Consider the following 27251-nt stretch of genomic DNA (forward strand, 5'->3'; position numbering starts at 1 on the left):
TCCTACCTTGTAGCTGTTGGATTTTTCTTTGTTAAAAAGAAAGATGGGGGGTCTCTGTCTTTGCCTTGATTACCAAGAACTAAACAAAATCACAATTAAAAATACTTACCCATTTTCACTCATCCCCAACCTATATGATCAGTTTATGGGGGAGAAGTGGTTTTCAAAACATGATCCTGGAGGGGCTTACAATTTGATATTGATGAAATTTGATATTGATGATATTTTAATTTTCTTACCCGATTTGGGCTCTCACCAGGAACATGTCAGTGTAGTATTACAAAGGTTGTTTGCTAAATTAGAGAAATGTATTTATTCTGTTCAGGAAATGTAGTTCTTGGGGTTTATCTTGTCAGAAGAAGGGTTTAACATGGACCCTGGGAAGGTGTAGGCCATAATTGATTGGGTTCAACCTCTTGACCTTAGAGCTTTGCAACATTTTCTTGGATTTTCCAACTATTATAGAAAATTTATCAAGGGTTTTTCTCATATTGCTAAACCTCTTACTGACCTTACACGTAAAGTGGCGGATCTCAAGGGTTAGTCGTCGGATACTATTAGGGCTTTTGAAAGATTAAAAGAGCGTTTCTGTAACGGGTCTGGGAGGCGGAACCTCTGAGCAACTCTACAAGGGGGCGGTCCTTGTGAGGAAGCGGGTGGCTCCCAGGGAAGACGGGCAGGTAGTCACGGCAAGTGACAGGGACAGTCTCTGGGTTGACTAGCAGACAGGTAGCAGGTGGACGCTCCCAGGTGAGCGGGCAAGAGTCTCTGGACAGGCAGGTGGTCACGGCAAGTGACGGCAGAGCCTCCAGGTAGGCTAGCAGGCAGGTAGCAGGTGAGCGCTCCCAGGTGAGCAGGCAAGAGTCTCTGGGCTGGCAGGTGGTCACGGCAAGTGACGGCAGAGCCTCCAGGTAGGCTAGCCGGCAGGTAGCAGGTGAGCGCTCCCAGGTGAGCGGGCAGGCTGGTCCATAGACAGACTGACAGGTGTTGGAAGGCAGACCGTCGGACCGCAGGCTTGCAAGCAGGTAAGCGGATATCAGGCAGGTATCAAGCAGGAATCTGGCAGGTGACTGGCAGGTAACTGGCAACGGGACCTGAGGGCTGAAGCAGAGTGAAGGCTTTGCAACAACATTGCTCGGGCACCTCCATTTTGGAGGAGGTGCCTTATATATGGTGAGGTCCTCCGGCCATTGGCTGGGGACTCCTTAGGACGGCGCGCGCAGCCCTTTTATTAGAGGGGGAGCGCGCGCCCTAAGCACAGTGGCCGGGAAGCAGCGCGCGCTGCCAGCAGAGCGGGAGGAGGACGCCGGGCATGGAGCGGAGAGGTGAGGGGAACAGCGTCCCTGCCTAGCAGGAGGCAGGGACGCCGACGCTACAGTACCCCCCCCTTTAGGCCCCCCCTTTATTAGGCCAGACAGAAATTTATCAAGGATGAGAGGGGCATGGATGTTCTCCCGGGGCTCCCACGTTCTCTCCTCAGGACCAAACCCCTTCCAATCCACTAGAAAAAGGTCTTTCCTCTTACCCTTTTGGTGGCCAGAATGTTCTCTACCTCAAACTCGTTTTCAGCGGAAACCGGAGCAGGAGGCGTACCTGTAGACTTGGAAAAAGAGTTAAGTACCACGGGTTTGAGGAGAGATACATGGAAGGAGTTAGAGATCCGCAAGTTGGCCGGGAGTTTCAATTTATAGGCCACTGGGTTGATTTGTTTGATAACTTCTAGTGGGCCGATGAAAAGAGGCCCTAACTTGTAGGAAGGAGTCTTGAGCCGGACATACTTGGACGAGAGCCAGACTTTATCTCCAGGACGGAATTGTGGAGGATCCAGGCGTTTTTTGTCAGCGTGTTTTTCATCCGCTCGGACGACTGAAGAAGTGCGGATCGGGTACTCTCCCAAATGGAGGAAAATTTGCTAACGAGAGATTCCGCAGCCGGATTGTCCACCGAGGTGGAGACGGGAAATGGGATCCGAGGATGCTGACCGAAGACTACAAAAAACGGGGATTTGGAGGAAGATTCGCTCTCGTGATTATTGTAAGAAAATTCGGCCAATGGCAGGAGATCCACCCAGTCTGAATGGTGGGCATTAACGAAGTGCCGGAGGTAACTGGTCAGGATCTGATTGATCCGCTCCACTTGACCATTGGACTGTGAGTGGTATGCGGAGGAGAAGTCCAGGGTGACGTCTAGCAGCTTACATGTGGCTCTCCAGAAGCGTGAGGTGAACTGAACCCCACGATCCGACACGATGTGGAGGGGCAGGCCATGGAGACGGAAGATGTGGCGGATAAAGTCTTTAGCCAGCTCGGGTGCAGACGGGAGGCCTGGCAGGGGAATGAAATGAGCCATTTTGGAAAAGTGGTCAGCGACCACCCAAATGACCGTACAACCGGCAGAGACAGGGAGATCTGTTATAAAGTCCATAGCTATATGCTGCCAGGGAGCAGCAGGTACTGGAAGAGGAAGGAGGCGACGGGCTGGCAGGTGTCTCGGAACCTTGTTGCGGGCGCAGGACACACAGGCAGAAACAAAGTCTATTACTTCCTTGTGCAGGGTAGGCCACCAGTAGTGCCGGGTGATAAGCTGGAGGGTCTTTTTCTGACCGGCATGGCCAGCAAGCTTAGACGAGTGACCCCAGTGTAGGATCTTCTCCCGATCAGGTACCGTTACGAACGTCTTTCCGGGAGGGAGACGATTTAGACTCACGGGGGCCACCTGCATTACTCTGGCGGGATCGATGATGTGTTTAGGTTCCTCCTCAAGATCAGACACCAGGAAGGATCGGGACAAGGCGTTAGCCTTGATGTTTTTGTCAGCCGGGCGAAAATGAAGAACAAAATCAAAGCGAGCAAAAAACAAGGACCACCGGGCTTGGCGCGGGTTAAGTCTCTGGGCACTCTGGAGGTAAGCCAAGTTCTTGTGGTCCGTGTAAATTATTACTGGGTGAAGAGCCCCCTCGAGCAGGTAACGCCACTCCTCCAATGCCAGCTTAATGGCCAATAACTCTCGGTCTCCTATAGAATAGTTGCGCTCGGAAGAGGAGAAGACTTTGGAGAAGAAGCCGCAAGTTACCATTCTCCCGGAAGACGATTTTTGGGTAAGTACCGCTCTGGCTCCAGAGGAGGAGGCGTCAACTTCCAGGAAGAATTGTTTGTTGCCGTCCGGGCGATGAAGCATCGGGGCAGAAGAGAAAGCCTGTTTTAAGGAAAGAAAGGCTTCCTCAGCTTCGGGCGGCCATTCTCTGGGATTAGTGCCCTTACGGGTGAGTGCAGAGATTGGGGCAGTCCGGGAAGAGAAGTGCGGTATGAAGAGGCGGTAGTAGTTGGCGAAGCCCAGGAACCGCTGAATAGCCTTCAACCCCTCTGGTCGAGGCCACTTCTCGATGGCAGACAGTTTCTCAGGATCCATTCGTAGGCCGGTCTGAGAAATTATGTAGCCCAAAAACGGAAGCGAGGTCTGCTCAAAGAGGAACTTCTCATATTTGGCGTAGAGGTGGTTCTGCCTGAGCCTGAGCAGAACCTGACGAACATCCCTCCGGTGTGTGGGGAGATCCGGAGAGAAGACCAAGATGTCGTCCAGGTACACCACTACGCAGGAGTAGAGAAGGTCCCGGAAGATGTCATTGACAAACTCTTGAAAGACGGCGGGAGCGTTACAGAGACCGAAGGGCATTACCAGGTATTCATAGTGGCCGTCCCGGGTGTTGAATGCCGTCTTCCATTCATCCCCCTGACGGATACGGACCAGGTTATACGCCCCACGGAGGTCCAGCTTGGTGAAGATTCTAGCCCCCTCAGACGGTCAAATAACTCCGGAATGAGCGGAAGGGGGTATTTATTCTTCACCGTGATCTGGTTAAGGCCTCTATAGTCTATACAGGGACGGAGTGAGCCGTCCTTCTTTTTGACGAAGAAGAAACCTGCTCCCGCCGGGGAAGTAGATTTCCGGATGAATCCCCGGGCCAGATTCTCCTCAATATATTCTGACATGGATCGGGTCTCAGCAGCGGACAAAGGGTAAATGCGCCCACGGGGAGGAGTAGCGCCGGGCATCAGGTCGATTGGGCAGTCGTATGGTCTATGAGGGGGTAATGTCTCTGCCTCCTTTTTATTAAAGACGTCCGCATACGACCAATAAGGAGCCGGAAGACCAGGTAGATTGGCTGGAGTAGGAGAAGGACGGACAGGATGGACGGGAACTAAACAAGTCTTATGGCAGTCCTGTCCCCAGCGAAGGACTTCTCCAGTCTGCCGATCAAGCACGGGTGCATGTCTCTGAAGCCAAGGTAGGCCTAGTAAGAGGGCGTGAATGAGTCCAGGCAGAACATGAAAGAAGATGCTCTCAGAGTGCAGCATTCCCACCTGCAGGGTTATGGATTTGGTGATGAGTTGGATGGGAAGTGGTAAGAGGCCCCCATCCACGGCAGCGACAGATAAGGGTTGACTAGCAGACAGGTAGCAGGTGGACGCTCCCAGGTGAGCGGGCAAGAGTCTCTGGACAGGCAGGTGGTCACGGCAAGTGATGGCAGAGCCTCCAGGTAGGCTAGCAGGCAGGTAGCAGGTGAGCGCTCCCAGGTGAGCGGGCAAGAGTCTCTGGGCTGGCAGGTGGTCACGGCAAGTGACGGCAGAGCCTCCAGGTAGGCTAGCCGGCAGGTAGCAGGTGAGCGCTCCCAGGTGAGCGGGCAGGCTGGTCCATAGACAGACTGACAGGTGTCGGAAGGCAGACCGTCGGACCGCAGGCTTGCAAGCAGGTAAGCGGATATCAGGCAGGTATCAAGCAGGAATCTGGCAGGTGACTGGCAGGTAACTGGCAACGGGACCTGAGGGCTGAAGCAGAGTGAAAGCTTTGCAACAACATTGCTCGGGCACCTCCATTTTGGAGGAGGTGCCTTATATATGGTGAGGTCCTCCGGCCATTGGCCGGGGACTCCTTAGGACGGCGCGCGCAGCCCCTTTAAGAGAGGGGGAGCGCGCGCGCGCCCTAAGCACAGTGGCCGGGAAGCAGCGCGCGCTGCCAGCAGAGCGGGAGGAGGACGCCGGGGCACGGAGCGGAGAGGTGAGGGGAACAGCGTCCCTGCCTAGCAGGAGGCAGGGACGCCGACGCTACAGTTTCATGTCTGCTCCAGTTCTAATTCAACTCGATCTGCAAGAACCTTTCATTGTGGAGGTGGATGCTTCGTAGGTCGGGGTATGAGCCGTTTTATCGCAGGGGTCCAAAACTCTGACTAACCTGCGTTCATGTGCTTTTTATTTCTAAAAAATTCTCATCTGCGCAAAGAAATTATGATGTTGGGAATCGTGGGTTACTTGTTGCTTAATTTGGCCTTTGAGGAATGGAGGCATTTTTTGGAGGTGGAGGTTCATCAAGTTACTGTGATCACTGTGTAAGGTGCCCAAACGAAGTAGTCGTAGGCGAGCTGTAGCCCATGATCACTTTGGCACACTACAGACAAAGTGTGTCCTCGCTCTGGTGTACTTCTGTGTATATTGTGTTTCCCACTTACTTTTGGCCAGCCGGCCTCTTCTGACTCCAGGAATTCCTCTTCTGGAAACAGTACAGTAATCAATTCAGAGGACATGGAGTTCATAAAAACACAAGAACTTTACTTGGTAACTGGCAGTATTTACCGATAGGTATAAAGAATAAGGCCCAAAAGGTTGTCATCTTTCCCAGAGGTACCGGATACTTCAGCCCTGGTTCCCGATTATGGTGAAGCATCTCTGTTGCTTTCTTCTCTAGCCCTAGAGACTCTTCCTCACCAATGACAGTATGTCTGGATCCCAATTCACTCTACATCCCAGAGCTTGAGTCCTGACTTCTTATGCAGCCTAGCAGACAGAATGTGCCCACAGGCCCCCGACTACTTCCTTGAGGTTCCCAGGCCAGCTAAGGGGACTCTTATGGAGGAATTCTCTGGCAATCCACTGTTTGGGATAGTAAGCCCATGTCTACCCTAGCAGCCTTTACAGAGCCTGCTAACTTTCTGCAGTACTGCACACTACTGACTGAACTCACATCCTGCTCTAGACACTAGCACTGAGTTCCCCCTCCCTCTACTGGGCTGGCTTTCACAATTACTCCACCTGGACCAAACTGCAGCCCCTGAGGGTTCTAACTTTGGGAGCATGCTTTTGATCCTTTTTAGTAACAGGGGGAACAATCTCCTTCACCACTACTACAACTGATCATAAGAATCTAGCTTACATTGAATCAGCTAAACAATTAACTTCCAGACCAGCCATATGGTCCTTGTTTTTTTCTAGGTTTAATTTCTCTATCACATTCAGGCCGGGGTCTAAGAATGTTAAAGCTGACACATTATTTCACAGTCTTGATTCAGTTTCTCCTCCTGAACCTTCATCCTCCATTTTTCCTCAGGGCATAGTGGTTTCCATGGTATCTTCAGAGATTGAAGTAGAGATCCGTGAAGTCCAGTCATTGGCTGCTTTCACTACTCCAGGGTCCAAATTATTTTTGCCTTTGTATCTAAAATTGCGTTTGTTACAGGAGTTTCTTGATTCCGTCTTGAGCGGTCATCCTGGGGTCACAGCCTTTGCTAGACTTTTTTGGTGGCCATACATGCATAATGGTATTAAAGATCTTGTATCCATTTGTGAAGTCTGCATACACGCTAAAGTCTGTCATAATCAGCCAGCCGGGGAATTAACTCCATTGCCAATTCCAGAAAGACCATGGACTCATTATGGATTTGCCTCTGTCTGGTGGGAAAACTGCTATTTGGGTGGTGGTTGACCGATTCCGCAAACAGGCTTATTTTGTTCCTTTGTCAGGATTACCTAATGCAGAGACACTCTCCAGGTTGTTTGTCATATTGTAAGGTTACATGGGATCCCTCTTAACATTGTGTCTGATAGGCGAGTGCAATTTGTATTTAAATTCTGCAGAGTTTTTTTTGTAGGAAACTGGGGATTGACTTGTCTTTTTCCTCTGCCTACCCTCCTGAAATCAATGGTCACACTGAGAGGACAAATCAATCTTTGGAACAAACTTTGCTTTGTGGCGGCCCAGCAGGAGTACTGGTCCTCATTCTTACCTCTCGCTGAGTTCGCCTTTAACAGTCAGGTCAATCAGTCAAGTGGAACCTCTCCATTTTTCTGTAATTATGGTTTTCATCCTTATTTTGGAGAATTTTCTAGGATTAGATATTTTACATTTCTAAGGGGTACATAATGTCACACTCCGTCTGAAGTCACTCCCCAAACTACACTCCCTTTTTACCAGTAAAAATCGATGGCAAATCTTGCAACCCTACTCTGAATTCACAGGGGACTTATAAATTCTATATGAGAACAACAGTCCTTGTTTAAGTATAAAGACGGAAAGAATTCTGTTATCATTATTATTTGTGATGTGTTTGTGAGTCTGCAGCAAGTTAAAATTCAGGCCCTTCCAATCCAGTTTCCATCTTCTTTACCCTAAAGGAATTCCTGTGGTGAATCTGCTGAAGTTGCGGTTCTCTAGTGTTTTTCATATTTTATCAGTTCCAGTTGATATAGTTCACGTTTTTTGACAATGTGCATTTTATTTCAGCAAAGAACTACTTATCTGACCAGTAGCATTTTCCCCGTGGGACATTATTAGCTGAGGAATGAATGAATTGCCATGACAGAGACAGGTTACTTTAAGTTAGACTTTGGGCTATTTTTTAAGTCCTTCACTGTAATACAGTATGAATTCTTGGAAAAGTATGTGCATTCATATATTATAGTATTGCAGTATATAGTAAAAGTGATAAAACCATTGCATGCTCAAAACCCACAAGTTCAAGTCCTCCCCAGGGGACTCGTCCTGCATGAAACAAGCCCTCATATGTCTATGTAGATGCAAAAATGAAAAATTATGGTTCTTAGAAGAAGGGGAGGAAAAAACGAAAAAGTAAAAATGAAAGTTTGACTCTCAGAAGGGTTAAAAACAGTATAGTCTTGGTATACTCAATGTAGAATAGTCTTCAAGGATAAGGCGAGTCGGACGTAAAAGAAACCTGCCACAGAGATGAAACTCTTTAAATTTAGCCAACACCCTAATAAAGTTACCACCACTTTGGTGTGTTGCTGATTGGCCAACGTTGGGATTGGTGTTCAGCTCCAGAGCCTGCAAAATGCAAGTGCCGAATATATATGTCAGTTCATGTTAATCACCTTCCCACAGCGCCGTAAATATACTGCGCATGGGGTGCCAGGGGTGGCATTACAGAAAGGTGAGGAAGCAGACCTAAAAGCCACTGGAGGTATTTATTGTGCGCCACTATTTTTTAATGATATGGGAGGGATATTATACAGTACAGACCAAAAGTTTGGACACACCTTCTCATTTAAAGATTTTTCTGTATTTTCATGACTTTGAAAATTGTACATTCACACTGAAGGCATCAAAACTATGAATTAACACATGTGGAATTATATACTTAACAAAAAAGTGTGAAACAACTGAAAATATGTCTTATATTCTAGGTTCTTCAAAGTAGCCACCTTTTGCTTTGATGACTGCTTTGCACACTCTTGGCATTCTCTTGATGAGCTTCATGAAATAGGGGTTCGCTCACACATAAAAATAAGTCGGTCCCATTCACATCCAGAAGAGTGGGACGATTAGTACTCACTTGTCATCCGTGTGCTGTCCGAATGTAATCCGTTTTTTTTACTCCGCAGCTATTAATCTTTTACAGGATCATTTACAGTTTCCTATCCTACAGAACTGTAATGTATCCGTAAAAATTGGATGCTGTACTGATGGTCCATATGGCATGCGATTTTTCTCACACCCATCAAATTTCAAAGTGAAATTGTAGCATGCTGAATACAACTGAGAAAAAATACACAGATCTGCACGGCCTCATTGTATAACATTAGTCCGAGTGCAATCCGATTTTTTATCGGATTGCACTCGTCCAATTTATACGCTTGTGTGAGCGAGCCCTATAACAGATCGGCCAAGAACACGAAATAGTTAATAAATAAAATTTACCATATGTCTCATTTAAGACAACATCATTTCTGAAATATTTTTTATTTCTTCTTAATATATGAAGGGAATGTGCACATGTTCAGTATTTGCAGCTGAAAAATTTGCTGCAAATGCTTGAGTGTTAGCAGGAAAAAAGCTGAGAAAAATACTTGCGTTTTTGCCATTGTTTTGCACAGGTTTTTCTTATGCATTTTTTCACATTCATTTGAAGGTACGCAAATGTAGCACCCTGAGGATTCGGCTGCTACAGGGGTATTGCACCTCAACCCAGAGGTGTGATATTCCACTCCCGGGTAAGGATGGAGTGTGGAACTGAGCTCAGAGAGCTGCATGCACTACACACATCCCATTTCCGAGGAACAGACCAACGGTACTCCCACTTAGAAATGTGCAGGTACGACCGAGTCTGTTCCTGGCTGGAGTGGGAGGGGGGTGGTACATCCCAGTAGTGTAGGGGCAGATAGGGGGAGCAGCCTGGGTAAAGATAGGAGCTCATTGGGTGCTGGTCACCTGAGCTCACACATAGAGGGAGTATTTAAGGTGGGCACCATCTAAGATCAGGGTCAGTCTGTGAGAAGCCAGAGGAGGAGAGCAGAAGAGCAGAGCAGCCCCAGAGAGAGAGAGAGGAGAAAGGAAGAAAGACCCAGAGGGGCTGAAAGAAAAGGACTCTGAGAACCCAAAGTCCATCACCGGGTGAAGAGTTGGCAACTGGGTACCGGATCCCAAACTGGTGGGGGCTAAAGCACACCCTAGCCAGAGACCGGAGGCCGTGGGCAGGATCTGCCACGGCCACCCACCACATCCACCCTGAAGGCAAACCACGTGTAGGGTCAGGGAACCCAAGGCCAAGGGTCTCCCAACAGAAGGCCCGAGGGAGCTGGACCTAGGTGGATCCCTGGTGGGGACGGCCAGAAGACAGGACAGGAAGGAGGGCTCAGGGTCACGCTCCGGACTTGCTTGGGGGTTGGCTGAATCCAGGACCTGGTGGACGCAGCACGGCTCGGGTGGTCACTTGAAGCTGGAGTGACCGGAACATCAGCAGTAAGTAAATACCCTAAACTGCACAACCCGACTCTGTCTTTAATTACCATCTATGCTGCACCACCACAACCCCCATCCTCTGCACCTGACCCCCTGAGGCTATACCCCACCCGTTGGGGATTATACTATCAAAAGCTGCACCAACACCATCAGCCTCAGCGGACCCTGCTGCAGCGGCGGCCGTAGTGACCGCAATACAACGGGTGGCGTAGTCGACATAAAGAACTTTATAACATCTGTAGGACTGCCACATACTCTGAGCTTGACACCCTGGGCACGGACCGGGTCACAGCCACTCGGAGACTACAACCCCCATCTGATCCGGCTCCGGGTATTCCCCTAAAGAATATGGCCCAGGGGGTGCGTCACAAATATGCTGAAAGAATTGACATGCTGCAGATTCCAAACAGCTTCAAATCTGGAAAAAATGAGCAACAATGTGAATGAGATTTCAGAAATCTCATTCACTTTGCTGGTACAGTAAAATGGAAAAAAATGAAAAAAAAAATGCAATATGTGGACATACCCTAAGAAGGGTTAAAAGCTCAGCAGTAATTTTCATTTCTTCAATGAAATTTACAAAACCTTATTTTTTAGGAACCACTTCACATTAGAAGTAAATTTGCCTATATGTTAGAGAAACGCCTCAAAGTAACCTCATTATAAACACTGCACCCCTCAAGGTATTCAGAGCCACATTCAGAAAGCTGCTTAACTCTTCATGTGTTTCACATGAATTAAGGTATCTAAGGTGTAACATTTCTCCTTGTGGAGAGCGATATGTTAAGCATGTCACAGTGAGGAGACTTTTAAAGCCGCAATGCTCCTCTGGGAAATATGCAAATTGTCTCCAGAGAGGAAGAGGACCAGAACTCTAGTGCCACCTACAGGAAGTAGCAATCGTAAAAGTCAATAGTAACCATTTAACGAGCCTTATCACATGACTTAGGATATAAGCCATGCAATTTGCATATTTCCCAGAGAAGCATTGCGGCTTTAAAAGTCTCCTCACTGTGGCATGCTTAACATGTCGCTCTCCAGCCAAACCAGAACTCACACTTTGCACTGACAAGGGGCAGTACCCCAAAACACAGTGTCTGCAAATTGAGTTTCTGGTTCTGACTTATATCCTAAGTCATGTGATAAGGCTCGTTAACCCTAGAACGCATACCTGGGGCCTCGCAGGCCCGCCCTGTTAATTGTTTTCTATTTTCTGCAAGATTACTTTAGTTAGAATTTTGAAACTCTAGGTATTCCTCAGGTATATAGTTGTTTGTCATTTTTGTTTGAGTTATTCCATGTTATTTGCACACGGGCCTAAAAGGCCCCAGGTATGTGAAAAAGTAGATTTTTATGGTCATACGTTCTAGGGTTAAAGGATCACTATTGACTTTTAGGATAGCTACTTTCTGTAGGTGGCACTAGAGTTCTGGTCCTCTTCCTCTCTGAAGGGACAACTGGCACATAAATAAAGGAAAACTGGAAGAAGAAAATAAAAAAAAATAAAAATTTTTTTTAGTAAAGTTTTGATTTTGCCTCAAATTTTTAGTTTTCACAAGGATAACAGGAAAAACATGAATGCCATGGGGTGCCAAAACAGCAGACCCCCCCCCCCCCCACACACACACACAAATGACCCCATTTTAGAAACTACACCCATCAAACAATGCCTCTGTGTTTGGTGAGCATCTTGAACCCACAAGTGCTTAGGAGAATTTTATAACTTTGGATCATAAAAATTAAAATGTTTCAACAAAAATGTTGGTTTCACTACAAATTTTTAGCTTTCACAAGGGGTAAAAGGAAAAAATGTACTGTACAATTTGCTATGCAATTTCTAATGAGTATGCCAATACTTTATATGTGGTCAGAAACTACTATTTGGGCGCACTGCAGGGCTATGGAGGGAAGGAGCGCTATTAGATTTTGGGAGCGCAATTTTGGTTGGAATAAATTGTGGATAACATGGCTCATTGGCACAGCCCCCGAGGTACCAACACATCAGAACTCCACCACCCATTAATGACCTCCGTTTGGAAACTACACCCCTCAAGGAATTCATCTAGGAGTTTGATGAGCAACTTGAACAAACAGATACTTCATAGAATTTTATAACAGTGGGCGGTGAAAATGAAGAATTACGTTTTTTCCACTAAAATGTTTCTTTGGCACCAAATTTTAAATTTACACAGTGGGTAGCAAGAGAAAGTGGCCCCCAAAATGTGTTACACAATTTTTCCTGAGTGTAACAATACCCATATGTGGTCAGAAACTACTGTTTGGGCGCATGTCAGAGCTTGGAAAGTAAAGATCACTTGTCACGCGCAGGCGTAGATCGTGGACCCACTGTGCCACGTGGCTGGGCTTACCTAGGAAGGGGCTAAGTGACTACCTTGTCTTTGCTAAAGCTCCTGATGGTAGAGTTAGACTTGAGCTGCAGGTAACCGCCAGGTACTACTCCTAGGCAGTCCCCGGTACTGCAGCTGCTGACTCCAGGGCTCGGGATTGCACACACTGGCTCGGGGTCACTGGCAGGACAGGACTCGGACTCCGTTCAGACAACACAGATTCTGGATCAACCATCAGAACAGATACTGACACTGAGTCACAGGCAGAGCTGCATTTGGATACTGAAACAGGACTCTGGAACGCGAACCAGAGGAGATACTGGTGCTGGTTCAAGCACGGCTGAAATGGTTTCAGCTTCAAGTATTACAGGTGCGGCTTCAGGGTTCAGGTGCCGCAGGTGTGGCTTCAGGGTTCAGGTACCGCCGGTGCGGCTTCAGGGTTCAGGTACCGCCGGTGTGGCTTCAGGGTCAAGTACTGCAGGGGGCGATGTCAGGGTTCAGGTGCCGCCAGGTGCAGCTTCAGGCTCAGGTACCACAGGGAGCGGGGTGTCAGGGTTCAGGTGCCACCAGTGCGGCTTGAGGCTCAGGTTCCGCAGGGAGCAATGTCAGGGTTCAGGAACCGCTGATGCAGGTTCAGGTTCAGGAACTGCCAATGCAGTTTCAGGTTCAGGGACTGCCAGGTGCGGCTTCAGGTTTAGGGACCACTAGATGCGGCTTCAGGTTCAGGGACTGCCAATGCGGTTTCAGGTTCAGTGCGTGGCCACACACGGACCAGGGGATTCAGGTTCTTGCTGTGGCCACACATGGACCAGGGGATTCAGGTTCAGGCCCTGGCCACACACAGACCAGGGAATACAGGAAAGGGTTCAGGAATAGGTTCAAGTGACCTGACAACTAACTGTGAAGGGCAAACTCAAACTAACATTAACAAGGGCATTGTACAGGCACCTCCCTACAGGGGAGTGTGCCTTAAATACTAGATGTCTCCCAGCTATTGGCTGGGGGCATTTCCAAAGTGTGCATGCCGCCCCTTTAAGCACGCACACTAGGCACACCACCAGGAGACAAGGAAGCCGGGTAGAGCAGGGAGGCACCGCTGAGCAGCCAGGACAGTGAGTATGTCATGGCCCCTGCCAGGAGGAGGGAGAGGGGGCATGCAGGGATGCCAGCATAGCATTACAGTGCTATTTGTATTTTGGAGAACAATTTTGACTGTAATAGATTGCAGGTGCCATGTTCCATTTCAGAGTCCCTGAGGTGCCAAAACAGAAGAAACCAAACATAAATGACCACATTTTGGATACTACAGCCCTCAAGGAATTCATCTAGGAGTTTAAAGAGCATATTGAATACACAGGATATAGAATTTTGTAACAATGGGATGCAAAAATGAAAAATTACATTTTTTTCCACTAAAATGTTGCTTTCACCACAAATTTTTCATTTTCATGAAAGGGTAGTAAGAGAAAGTGGCTCCAAGAATGACTTACCCAATTTTTCCTGAATGTGTGAATACTCACTATGCAGTGAGAATCTACCATGTGGGTACATGGCAAGGCCATGAAAGTAAGGAGCATTATTTAACTTTTGGAGTGGAAATTTGACTGGAAAAGATTGTAGACGCCATGTTGCATTTAAAGAGCCCCTGCGGTACCGGGCTAAAACATCAGAAACCCCCCTCACAAGTGACAACATTTTATAAAATGCACCCAGTAAGGAATTCATTTAAGGGTTTAGTGAACATTCTGAACCCACAGATAGTTTACGTAAATTTTCGGTTTCACATCCCAATGTTTTAAAATTCATTTTATTTCCACTAAAATGTAGAATTAGACCCAAATTTTTTATTTTGACAGGCGGTAATAGTAGAAATTGGACCCCACAATTTTTAACATAATTTCTCCTGAGTATGCCAATACCCCATATGTGGAAAGAAACCACTGTCCAGGCACAGTCCAAACGTCAGAAGAAAAGAAGTGCCATTTTGGCCAAAGATTTTACTGAAATGGCTTGCGGGTGCCATACCATATTTTTAGGGTCCCTGAGGAGCCAGGGCAGCAGACCCCCCCAGAGTGACCCAATTTTACAACATACACCCCTCAATTATTTCATATAGGGGTAGAGTAAGCAAGTTGCGCAGAATTCTATACCATTGGGCAATGAAGATAAAAAAAAAAATTTCCACTAAAATGTTGTTTTGGCCACAGATTCTTTATTTGCACAAGGTATAATAGGTGAAACTGGCCCAATAATTACTTAAACAATTTCTCCTGAACGCAGCAATGCTCCATTTGTGGTTCTAATTGAGGACGTGGTAAGGCTTATAAAAAAGGAGCTCTATTTGACTTTTGCAGATTTTCCTGGAATAGTTTGTAGAACCCCTAAAGTGCCATAACTGTAAAAAAAAATCCTAAAATGACCTAATTTTGGACATTACACCTCTCCGGAAATTCATCTACAGGTGTAGTATCTATTTTGACCCCCCAGGTGTTGTCCAGAAATGAGCATGAGTTGTTGTTGCTGCATGAAATTTGCAAATATGCCATTGTAGTGCCCCATACATTATCCCCAATTTGTAATTCTGAGGCACATCCAGTAAACTGTTAAGGGAGTTCTCGCTGCTACGGTGGTGCCAAACATGTGGATGCAATCTGCGGTTTAGGCATACTATGGTGCTCAAAATGGAGGGGGGATATTTTGCTTTGGGAGCGCAGATTTCACTGGATTTGGGCAGGTGACTATCACTTTCCAGAGTCTTTGTGCTAGAGGTGCATCTCACAAAATTAGAATATCATCAAAAAGTTAATTTATTTCAATTCTTCAATAAAAAAGTGAAACTCATATATTATATAGAGTCATTACAAAAAAAGTGATCTATTTCAAGTGTTTATTTCTGTTAATGTTGATGATTATGGCTTACAGCCAATGAAAACACAAAAGTCATTATCTCAGTAAATTAGAATACTTTATAACAACAGCTTGAAAAATGATTTAAAAATCCGAAATGTTGGCCTAATGAAATGTATGTCCAGTAAATGCACTCAATACTTGGTCGGGCTCCTTTTGCATCAATTGCTATATCAATGAGGCGTGGCATGGAGGCGATCAGTCTGTGAAACTGCCGAGGTGTTATGGAAGCCCATGTTGCTTTGATAGCAGCCTTCAGCTGGTCTGCATTGTTGGGTCTGGTGTCTCTCATCTTCCTGTTGACAATAACCCATAGATTCTCTATGGGGTTAAGGTCAGGCGAGTTTGCTGGCCAATCAAGCACAGTGATACTGTTGTTTTTAAACCAGGTATTAGTACTTTTGGCAGTGTGGACAGGTGCCAAGTCCTGCTGGAGAATGAAATTTCCATCTCCAAAAAGCTTGTCGGCAGAGGGAAGCATGAAGTGCTCTAAAATTTCCTGGTAGACGGCTGCGCTGACTTTGGTCTTGATAAAACACAATGGACCTACACCAGCAGATGACATGGCCCCCCAAACCATCACTGATTGTGGAAACTTCACACTAGACCTCCAGCAGCTTGGATTGTGGCCTCCCCACTTTTTCCTCCAGACTCTGGGATCTTGATTTCCAAATGAAATGCAAAATTTACTTTGCATTACTTAGTGTGTCAATGACTGCCTTTTGGACATCTGTCAAGTCAACAGTCTTCCCCATGATTGTGGAGCCTACTGAAACAGACTGAGGGACTTAAAAAAGCCTTTGCATGTGTTTTTTGTTAATTATTCAAATTTACTGAGATAATGACTTTAGTGTTTTCGTTGGCTGTAAGCCATAATCATCAACATTAACAGAAATAAACTCTTGAAATAGATCACTCTGTTTGTAATGACTCTATATAATATATGAGTTTCACTTTTTGTATTGAAAAACTGAAATAAATTAACTTTTTGATGATATTCTAATTTAGTGAGATGCACCTGTATCAGTAACATGGAAACCCCTTCTATTTCTATTGACAGATGACGAACCTCAGTAGGGCCTTTTTTGTGGGTTTAGTTTTAATTAGTACCATTTTTGAGATACATAACATTTTAAATTGTTTTTCATGCTCGGTTCACATTTATCTTGTGATCTGCACTTAAGACGGGAGATTCCATGTAGATCTCCGAAATACATGATTCAGAGAGATTTCCCGCAGCAACATTCACTATGAGGCAGATGAAGACACTCTGTTCCACAGGTTTCCATCTCATTAGAGGTGCACAAAAGTGAGATCGGCTGTGCTTTTCTACATGCCTAAATAGATGGGACACTAACAGGAATTAAGAGGCAGATCGTGTTAACAGAGGCCCTTCGGACTCCATAGTGACCCCATCTGCCTCATTATAATGACTTGTTACGTCTGGGTTTTTGTCTGAATCACGTTTTTCAGAGATTGAAATGGAAACCTCTGAGTAAGTGCTCAGTGCTCAACCAAACCTTAATGTAATTTCTGTGATTTTTGGTAGGTAGAATGAACAAATCAACAGCAGTTGAAGATTTTTTTTTTAAAATGCCATTCAATGTAATGACTGACAGTTTGGTATCCTGATCTACATTTGTCATACAGGTAATGTCCCCTTTCATTTAAAATAAACTATGCAGGCAGATTTTCAGGGAGATCAGTGTGTGACCCATAGGTTTTAACAGCTCATTTACATTTTAAGAAAAACGTGGATGTCTCTGTAATAAGACATCAGATAGCAGATATCAGGGAATAATTTTAATCAACCTTCTATGACCTACATACCCATATAGATGGCTTAGGAGGGGTGATCCTACTGACAGATTCCTTTTAAATGGAGACGTCTATCCTTCGCCTCCTTGTATTACCAGTACATATGGTCTCTGACAAGGGTGTTTATGTATTGGTTTTACCTTGCACTTATTGTAAGTTTCCTCCTGCTGTCAAGGGGGAAGACATTTCCTGATAAGTGGTACTGCCATGTATTGACTCTCCTAAAACGTATTTGTTTTTTTTTACGTGCTTATATAGCGCCATTAATTAATTCTATAGCGCTTACAGACAACATCATCATTACTGTACCTATTGGGGCTCACAATCTGAATTACCTATCAATATGTGTGTGCAAGAGGAAACCGGAGAACCCGGAGGAAACCCATGCAAACATGGGGAGAACATACAAACTCCTTGCAGAAGTTGTCCTTGTTGGGATTTGAACCCTGGACCCCAGCGCTGCAAGGCTACAATGCTAACCACTAAGCTTCCATGCTGTGACTGTGTTTCCAATTTCATCTTCGAAACCAATGCCCAGTCAGGGTACTTAAGGAACTCTACCTTTACCACTCATTGTCTAAGCAATGAGGTTCTTTGGATTCCTATCGGTGAAAAAGTGGACTTCCGGGTTGTTTGGCTGCTGTTTGCTGCCTACCCTGACCTCTAACTGAACCACTGAACTGGGTGAACGCATCTACATTTTGGATAACATCATCTGTCAGCTATTGTTAAATGGTTCCTTAAATTCCACTCCTTAGTTTAGACTGCCCCACATTCAAGGAGTCCAGTACTTCACAAAAAAACCCCTTCCCAACACACATTTTGCCTAAGAGCTGCTCTTCCATATACAGACTCGGTGAGACATAGCTTCTTTTCTTGTGTGAAGGTGGAAGCGTCAAGTAAGCATATTTCATGTTTTAATGTTTTATAATGAGATTAAAGTCATTTTGCAATTTGTCTTACATTATTCAAAGGATGTAAACCCTATGGCATTAGTGATATATTCCATCATACACACATATATCCTGTATAGCGTGCACCAGTGAAAGCATTTACTCTCTTAGCATAAACCTTGTCCAAATTATGCAGCCAAGCATATAAAAAGGTCAAGTAGGCAGAAACTTTAACTGCGTTACCTATTATATGTAAATGTAATTTTTCTAGATAAAGCCTTGTTCCGCATTTCTCTTCTTTCCAACTCCTATAGCCACTTATATACTGCAGACTCCTTTTCTGTATTGTTATATGCCAGTAGTCAAACATGTAGAGAATAATTAAGATTTGGGCACATCTGAATATAAAATGTGTTAAAACTTTTATAAATCTTAACTGTCTTTACTTAAAGAGTAACTCTTGTTATAATTTTTATTTCATAAATCAACAGTACATATGAAAATAAATAAATTTGTAATATAACTTATCAAAGAAGTCTGCTTTTTTCTCTTCCTGGATTTATCTTTCACTGTCAATTCATGGGTAAAATCCTTAAAATCTGTGTTAAATAAAGACAGTTTTTCCCATTACTGAGATTAGAAATGACAGTTGGTGCTTTTACAATTCTATGGAGAGGGGAGGGGGAGGAGCTAGAGACAGACACAGTGTTATGACTGCCAAAGCACACTCACAAAGGTAATATACAAACCAGGAAGACAAATATCTGAACCTGACAGGTCCCTGTCCAGACTAGGAAAAAGTCCTTCTCTGACCCTGGTCTGTCTCTGCCTGACCGCAGAGGTTGGCACCCTAAGATAATGCAATGGCGCACCCACTGGACGGCGACTTACCCTGAATGTCCTTAGCAGCTCCTAGGATCGCTAGCATAGCAATTCCCTAAGCAATAAAGGAATCACACACATAACAACTACAACCTACACAAACTACAGCTAAGTGAATGAATCCAACAAAGTCTATCACTAGCAGGAAACACCAGTAGGAGAAGCTATTTAAAGCTGCACCTAAAAGGTGATTGGACAGACAAAACAGAGTAAATGAAAAACATCTGTTACCCAAAACCAACGCAAACAAAGATAACAGAACTAAAACACCCAAAGAAAAGATGAATTTGCTGTGACTCAGCAGAAAGACGCCGACCACAGAACACAGAACTAAGGGTTCGAATCCAGAGACATGATACATTCTGTCACAATGATATAGGAAAAAACAGCTCACTCTTGTGAAGACTACTGTGAGGTTCTTGGCATGGAGAAAGCCATTGCTGCCCGCTATGGCACAATAAGGATCCAAAGAAGGTTCTCCAGCCGTATTCCGGATAAAATATTAAGCTTTATTCCAACATGTTAAAAGACATCTTCAAGTATATCCAAATATACCTTTCCTACACATTTCAGACCGTAACGCAGTCATTATTCATGGATAAATAGATTTCTAGACTTTTTATCAATGAAAAAGGACTGAGCTAATATCTGAAACACGTAGGAAAAGATATATTTGGATATACCTGAAGGTGTCTTTTTAACATGTTGGAATAAAGCTACTATCTTATCTGGAATATGGCTGGAGAACAGTCTTCTTTGGATACAAACATTCTGCCGCAAGTTCTCCTGAAAGGACAGTTACAGTTCTCCATAGAACTTTATAAGCACCAACTGTCATCTCTTATCTGCGTAATAGGAAATTCTGTATTCACTGCAGACAAATTTTACCCATGAATTGGGAATGAATGTGTACTATTGAGTTATGAAAAAAAAGTTAAAACAACAGTTACTCTTTTATGTATACCTATCATATAGTGAAAAGTCTAATACAGAGCTGCATGTTATAATATCCATATTTAATATCTGACATACTAGAAAGCAATCAATAATACAGTTTGGGGGAAAGTAATGCAAAAGTTTATTTTGTAGAGAAAGTTCTTACCATTGACATCTTTCTTTCTTCTTCGCCCAAATCAGTGCCATTGTTCCGAACACTATTCTTATTAAACACTTGGAAAATATCCTTAGAGTCAACAAATATTTTAGTTGGGCTTCTAGGGTGTGAACTCCTCCTTTTTATACCAGTGAAAGTATATTTATAACGTGGCAAATCTGTAAAAACATCATCATTCTCATCATCTTCCTCGGCGTCATCACCATTTTCTTTATCCTCTAGTGTGCCATTCTCATAACCAGCACTGTCGCAAATAATGTCAAGGGGTAAATCAGTGAATGTGATTGCACTTGGCTTATGCTTGATAACTCGCACATTGTGAGATTTCCTATAAGACGTTTCTGGTTGTAATGATATTGGAGAAATTTCTTGGTATCCGTCTTCAATGCCTGCATTTTCAGTGGCAGACACATTGTTTGGGAAAAGGTCATTCTCAGTGGATGATGGTGACCAATCGACAAACTTGACTGTAGGATTGGCTTCAATTGTTGCCCAGTTGCCAAACTCAAGGGTTGTTGGACCAGTGTCTCCTATTGTCCACCCGCTATTCTCAGGGATTTTGGTGTTGCTTTCTCTTGAATGTAAGTGACTGGTCGCATCAGGTTCCGACCCTAATAAAGTGTCGAAGTCTTCTAGATGTGTTTTGTTTGTATTCCTTCCAGAGGGGAAGTAGTCCGTTCTCACATTTATTGATGTTAAAGAAAACGTACAAGCTGAAGAAAGAATTGACGTACCATCAAGATCCAAGATTGTTTCCATGCTTTAATTAGATTAGTCACTCTTTTATCATATTGTTCCTATTATTATGCTCTTGAATTGTAGAACTTGTTGTACAAGGACAGTCTTAACATCCCATCTATTCTTCTGTAATAAAGAAGAAAGACAAAATATCAAATTGCCGAAGGGTTCGTAGGTCTGGGTCTACAGAATATATCATGCTTTATACAATGAAATGTATGAAAAAAGAAAAAAATTGTAGTTCAGCTCACCTTGCTTAGTACATGGTCAAAAAAGCTCAAAGCAGAAAGTCCAGGAAGAGACCAGCACTCGCTTCATCCATAAAAAAAAGGCTTTTATTCCAATAAAGATACAATCAGGAACACTTCACACAGCAGTACTCCATGAGGCATACAAGAAAACTATGAAAAGATAAGACAACGGCATTTCTGACCTTTGTGGTCCTTAATCACTGCCTCAGGCATTAAGAACCACAAGGTCAGAAACGCGTTGCCTTATGTTTTCATGTTTTTTCCCTCTATGCTTCATGGAGTACTGCTTTGTGAATTGTTTCTGATTTTATCTTTGCTGGAATAAAAGTCTTTTTTTATGGATGAAGCAAGTGCTGGTGTCTTCCTGGACTTCTTACACAATGAAATGTATACTTTATGCCAAAAACCTGTCCACATGTCTTCTTTTATGGTCAAGTCAAGGATAGTTCATTAAAATGTATTCCCAAAAAAACCTTTAAAGGGAATATGTAATCAGAAAATTACCAGTTAATTTATATTATTATATTTTATTTTTCATAAACCTACATATTTCATAAACTTACCTATCTATATAAAAAAAGAAAAAAAAATAGACTACTACTACTTCCTGTTGGATACATGAACAATAGCAAATATAGACTTACTCAGACCCTACTAAGTTGTATTGAAGCATTTAAAGCACCACTCCAGCAGTTTTTTTTTTATTGCACCGATGGAGTGGTGCTTTAAATAAGCCCCCTTTTCTCTGTCTGATACTTACCTTACAGCGTTTTAATCTGTCTTCGCCACCACTCCCGTCCGTCTCTGGCAAAAAGGGACCTCCTTGCAGCTTCAGTGTTTCATGGAGCGGCACGGAGGTCACTTTTCAATACAAGTCTATGAGAACCTCGTTCTGGCCTCGTTCTGGCTCTCATAGACTTGTATTAAGAGCTTGTGACGTCGCTTCTGACTTCCAGACAGTCAAAAGCTGCGTTCACAAGAAGAAGACACGGGACCAGAGCGGTGCCGAAAAACGGCGAAGACACCGGAGGGTGAGTAAATGACTGGGGGCAGTGGACTTCTGTTTAAAAGCGCCACTCCAGCGCTGAAAAAAAAGCAACAATGCTGGAGTGGTGCTTTAATAAGCTTATTATCATAAGGGCAAATGTCATTGAGAAAGAGAGAGGAAGTGAGCTGTGACATCACATATTGTGAATGGCGGATTTTGTGCTATTTACTGTATACAGTGGTGTTACTTTTAATTTTAATACTGTCTGTGAAATGAGACTCCTGAAAAGCCGTCTTAATTTGGAAAAGAAAGTCTGAGTCTAGTATTAGGCCTATTGGCCAATGTGAACATTTCTGATTTTTATTAAACATATAGTGATGTGGAAAACATAATATTTCTATTTTAAGGGAATCTATCAGCAGTTTTTTTTCTATGTAGTCTGAGGGCAGCCTGAGCTATTGGCTGAGACACTGATTTCAGTGATTTCTCACTTATTAGGCTATATGCTGCTGTTTCAATGCAATGAGTGTTTTACCAGCAGGAGATTATCACAGCTGGACTAGCTTCCACGTGCTTCCTGGTCCAACCACACCCCCAGCACTGATTAGCAGCCTTTTGTCAATATGCAATGTACATAGAAAGCTGCCAATCAGAGGTGTGGGCAGTTGCAGCTTTCTGAGCTCTGCTACATGCTACATCTAAAAACTCTGATTGTATCACAACTGCTGCACCCAGTAAACGAAGTGATACATCACTGGAATCAGGGTCTCCTTTCCCACATTATGCTGCTCTCAGAAGAGGTAGCAAACCTGGTTGACAGATTCCCTTTAAACAATAGATCATTTTCGGATGACACATTACCATTAAAAAGCAAAGTTATTAAATGAATATATCACCCACATAAAAAGTCTTTGTAAGAGGTATTCCAAGCAGAAACATACAAACATTTATCACCAATCTGTTGGATAGAAAGTAAACATTGGGGGTGCAAAAATTGCAGAGTTGTTGCGAGTAGGACTTTGTATAGAGTGTAGGCTGGGCATGAATTCTGTAGCTTTATTATAACTTTATGGGAGTTATGGAAATAGTGTAATATAGCACTTATTTGTGTCCAAATTACCAAAAACCTTGAATCACATATGAAATTATTTTCATTTGGGAGTCTATTAAGGATGTCAATGGCTGAACGGTAGTCTCCATTAATCTTAAAAGTAGTTACAGGGAATTATCAAGGAACCTCTCTTGTGGTGCAAAGATTCTGCCATAAACTATGAAACCTTCAGATGCTTGGCTGTTATGTTCTGCTACAAGAGCTAAGGAAAGAGAGGAGATCTGTCCCTACGATAGAACTCAGCTAAATCCCTACGATGTAACAGGGGACCTGATCCTGCGATCAGACCTGCTAAAGTCCTAAGCTAGTCTGTACGGAGACCTATAGATGTGGGGAAGGAATCCCTACAAGTACTAAGGACTGGGAGGAATATGGGACACCTCCTAACAGAAATAGTAGCAGACAGACGAACAAACAAAATATATAGAACATAGAGGTCAGTAGACCAAGCAAACTAACAGAGCAAGACACAGAGCACAGGCTAGCTAGAAATAGATATACAATGAAGTCCAGCAAAGCCAGAAGGGCGGAGCAGGCTTAAATAGGCCAACAAGGTCATGTGACCAGCAAAGGAAAAAAAACCTAAGAGCAAGGTTCTAACATTGGCAATCACAGACAAGATTCAAGGCTTAGAGGTCGCCCAGCTCAAGTGACAGTGTTAAAGGTAAGTAAGATTCTAAATTACAGAGGCAACGTATCCTCAGATTGTAAAATAAGTCAGACCGAAACAATACATCAGCTAACGTGATGAATATAAGGTATCGCCCTGTAAGGAGTCCAGGAGGATCAAATAACAGTACCGGATCTAATAGTGTAAAATAGATATTCAGGGAACGTCATTAACAGAAACTGGAAACTTTGAGAATTGTCCTCACTCTTGAAATGGCTTCTTATCATGAAACTATCATTGACAACTTGGTCTGGTCACAGGATTGAAGTTTCAAAAAAATATATTCAAATATGGTTAGAAGCTCGAAAAATTAGTTTAATGACAATTTCTTCCCAGTCCTAAAGTTCATCTTAATTTACAGTGACACTGATGGCATCTGCCCCTTAAAAGATCAGAGTAACATAATATAAGTACATGCTACACTCTCAATAACAACTTTACAAAAGGCCAAAAGTACAAAGAGATAAAATAAATTTTATTGAAATATTGATTAAAAATACACATAATCAAGACACATACCCAGTGAGATCAAACACACAGAGGCACATGGTGGGTATACCCAGATGAGGAAGCAGGTAAGAAGAAAAAACAATGTAATAGCTATATCACTATAAATTACCACAAATTGAGGTAATACATGTAAATAGTGCTGCCCACTATAGGCACATGTCAAATCGTGATCAATGCTAGATACAACAAAATATTAGTCATACAAGAAATAGACAACATGATATAAGCATAAGAATAAATAAACTGCATTACCTCACTCTTAGTAACTGGGATCCCACCACACCCAATATAGTATAAGTATATGGAAAAAGCAAAAAATGCTAGACACGTGCATATAATAGCTACATCTTATTTATCTTCTATATGTAAATAAAAATGTAAATGTTCGTTTGTTCAAAATCTTAAATCTCTGAAAGTTCTTCACCGATTGCTTTGAAATTTTGACACAATGTTGCATTCGAATACACGCATGTTTTTATATGCCAGCTGTTGGACGTAAAAGCAACAGCGAGAGGGGGGTGTTATGAACTCAGTCCCAGGCTGACTCCCCGGCTGCCCAGCGTTCTCCCCCCTTAGTGACATCTCATTCATAAACCCCTCTCCCACTCCTTCATTCTCCTCATCTGCTACCTGTGCTCTGCTCCTTTCGTGTCCCCCATGGGAGTTGGAGGGAAGGGGAATGACGATACGGTCTGTTCGAGGCTGAAAGACGCTGCCGCTCATCACCACCACTGCCTGAGAAGCGGCTACCTCTGCTCTCCGACACCGCTGCTGCGGCTTCTTCTTCTCTGGCAGCTAAATCTTATTTCCGATTGAGCAACAACAAGTGGGGGAGGGAGGGAAGGAGAGAGGGAGGCTGCACGGAGAGGGGCAGGCTGTGGCCTCCACTCTGGGCGCTAAGCAGGGCCCGAGCCTTGCAGCAGTGGGCGGATAGTGAGCGAGTGCAAACCCCACTGTGCCACCAGCGGGAGCGGCGCTGTGATCTGGCCAGTACATGTCAAGTGGATCACCCCTTCCTCCTCTGCCGCCTGCCATCATTTCTGCGCCCCCTCCTGTCACATTCCTTTTGTACTAGGGAATTGCATAACTAGCAATCCCTGACATGAGCGGCTCCATTGTGACACCTGACAGCAAGTACCGACCTCTTCAGTGATCTGTGCAGAGTACAGGCCTGCAGGAGTCACAGGGTGAAGGCTGCCACCATGCCTGACTGATGGGCACAACTACCTACTATGTTTTTATATACCAGCTGTTGGACGTAAAAGCAACACACGTTATACCGATCTGTTGGACGTAAAAGTAACACATGCTATAAGACCATGGGTATATAAGACATATAAAATTACACATGGGTGGGTGAATAGGACATATATATGCAGTATACATATATGTATATATACATATATATATATATATATATATATATACAGTACAGACCAAAAGTTTGGACACACCTTCTCATTTAAAGATTTTTCTGTATTTTCATGACTATGAAAATTGTACATTCACACTGAAGGCATCAAAACTATGAATTAACACATGTGGAATTATATACTTAACAAAAAAGTGTGAAACAACTGAAAATATGTCTTATATTCTAGGTTCTTCAAAGTAGCCACCTTTTGCTTTGATGACTGCTTTGCACACTCTTGGCATTCTCTTGATGAGCTTCAAGAGGTAGTCACCGGAAATGGTTGAAGAACCTAGAATATAAGGCTGCGTGCCCACGATGCGTTCTTCATGCGTTTCCGCTGCGGAACTTCCGCAGCGGAAACGCATCAAAAATGCATGGTAATCCGCACCCCATGGTCCCCAATGGCATTCCGCTATGTCAATGCACATGCTGTGGATTTTTCCGCAGCGTTTCTGCAGCGCAAATAAATCCGCAGCATGTTCATTAATTTTGCGGAAGCGCAGCGGAAGCGCTGCCATTGACTTGCATTGAGACGCATAGAATCCGTGTCTGTACATTTGTACAAGCGGATTATATGCGTCTCTATGTGCGGATGGTACCCAGTTCTGGAGGAGAGAAGACTCTCATCCAGACCTGGGTACCATTGTACCTGTGAAAAAAAGAATAAAATAATAAATTAAGTTTATATTCACCTGTCCGGTGGCCCCTGCAGCGCTTCTCCTTCCAGGACCTGAGATAACGTCGCAGTCATGTGACCGCAGGCTGTCTCGCGAGATGCCGGCAACCCGGAAGAAGCCAGGACGAGCGCGACAGCACACGCGGCGGGGGATCGGGGGTAAGTATAGCTTTATTTTTTTATTTTTACGGTCACACTATATAAATCCATGCCTTTTGCATGGATTTATATAGTGTGACCTAGTTGTCAAGCACTTTCCAAGTGATGCTATCGCCTGGAAAGTGCTTGACAGTCCGCATGCGGAAACACATGCGTTAACGCATGTGGGTACGCATGTGAATCCGCATGTATTCCGCATGTATTCTGCAGGAAAACGCATGCACAATCTGCATGCGTTTTTTTTCTGCCAGGGAGATGCAGAAATTTTCTGCTTCATTTCTGCATCGTGGGCACATAGCTTCACAACTAGGTCACACTGTATAAATCCATGCAAACAGCATGGATTTATACAGTGTGAACCGTAAAAATTAAAACAAATAAAGCTATACTCATCCCCGAGGCCCCGGCGTGGCTGCAGCGCTCGTTCCTGTCTGGTTCCCGGCTGCCGGCATATCGCGAGACAGAGCGGTGAAGGGCCTGCGGTCACATGACTGTGACGTCACCGCAGGTCCTCAAGCGATGCCGGCATTCAGAGAGAAACCTTCGGACAGGTGAGTATAAACTTTATTTGTTATTTTATTCTTTTTTTACTGGTATAATGGTACCCAGGTCTGGATGAGAGTCTTCTCTCCTCCAGAACTGGGTACCATCCGCACATAGAGACGCATAGAAGCCGCTTGTAAAAATGTACAGTCGCGGTTTCTATGCGTTTCAATGCAAGTCAATGGCGGGAGTTCCGCTGCGCT

The 27251-nt window shown here is 44.1% G+C and overlaps 1 protein-coding gene across 1 annotated transcript in view; it reads right to left on the reverse strand.

Moving 5' to 3' along the window:
* The window catches only part of STARD13 (StAR related lipid transfer domain containing 13), a 536983-nt gene that overhangs the window by 485136 nt on the left and 24596 nt on the right, over window positions 1–27251 (reverse strand). Inside the window, exon 2 of the mRNA XM_073662518.1 lies at window positions 19977–20852. Coding sequence (XP_073518619.1) covers window positions 19977–20747 — 771 coding nt within the window. The 5' untranslated portion in view covers window positions 20748–20852. The remainder of the gene's footprint in view (window positions 1–19976; window positions 20853–27251) is intronic.

Source organism: Phyllobates terribilis, unplaced genomic scaffold (genome assembly GCF_046119375.1).
Source record: "Phyllobates terribilis strain yellow unplaced genomic scaffold, ASM4611937v1 Scaffold_2__4_contigs__length_985480577, whole genome shotgun sequence".
NCBI lineage: Eukaryota > Metazoa > Chordata > Amphibia > Anura > Dendrobatidae > Phyllobates > Phyllobates terribilis.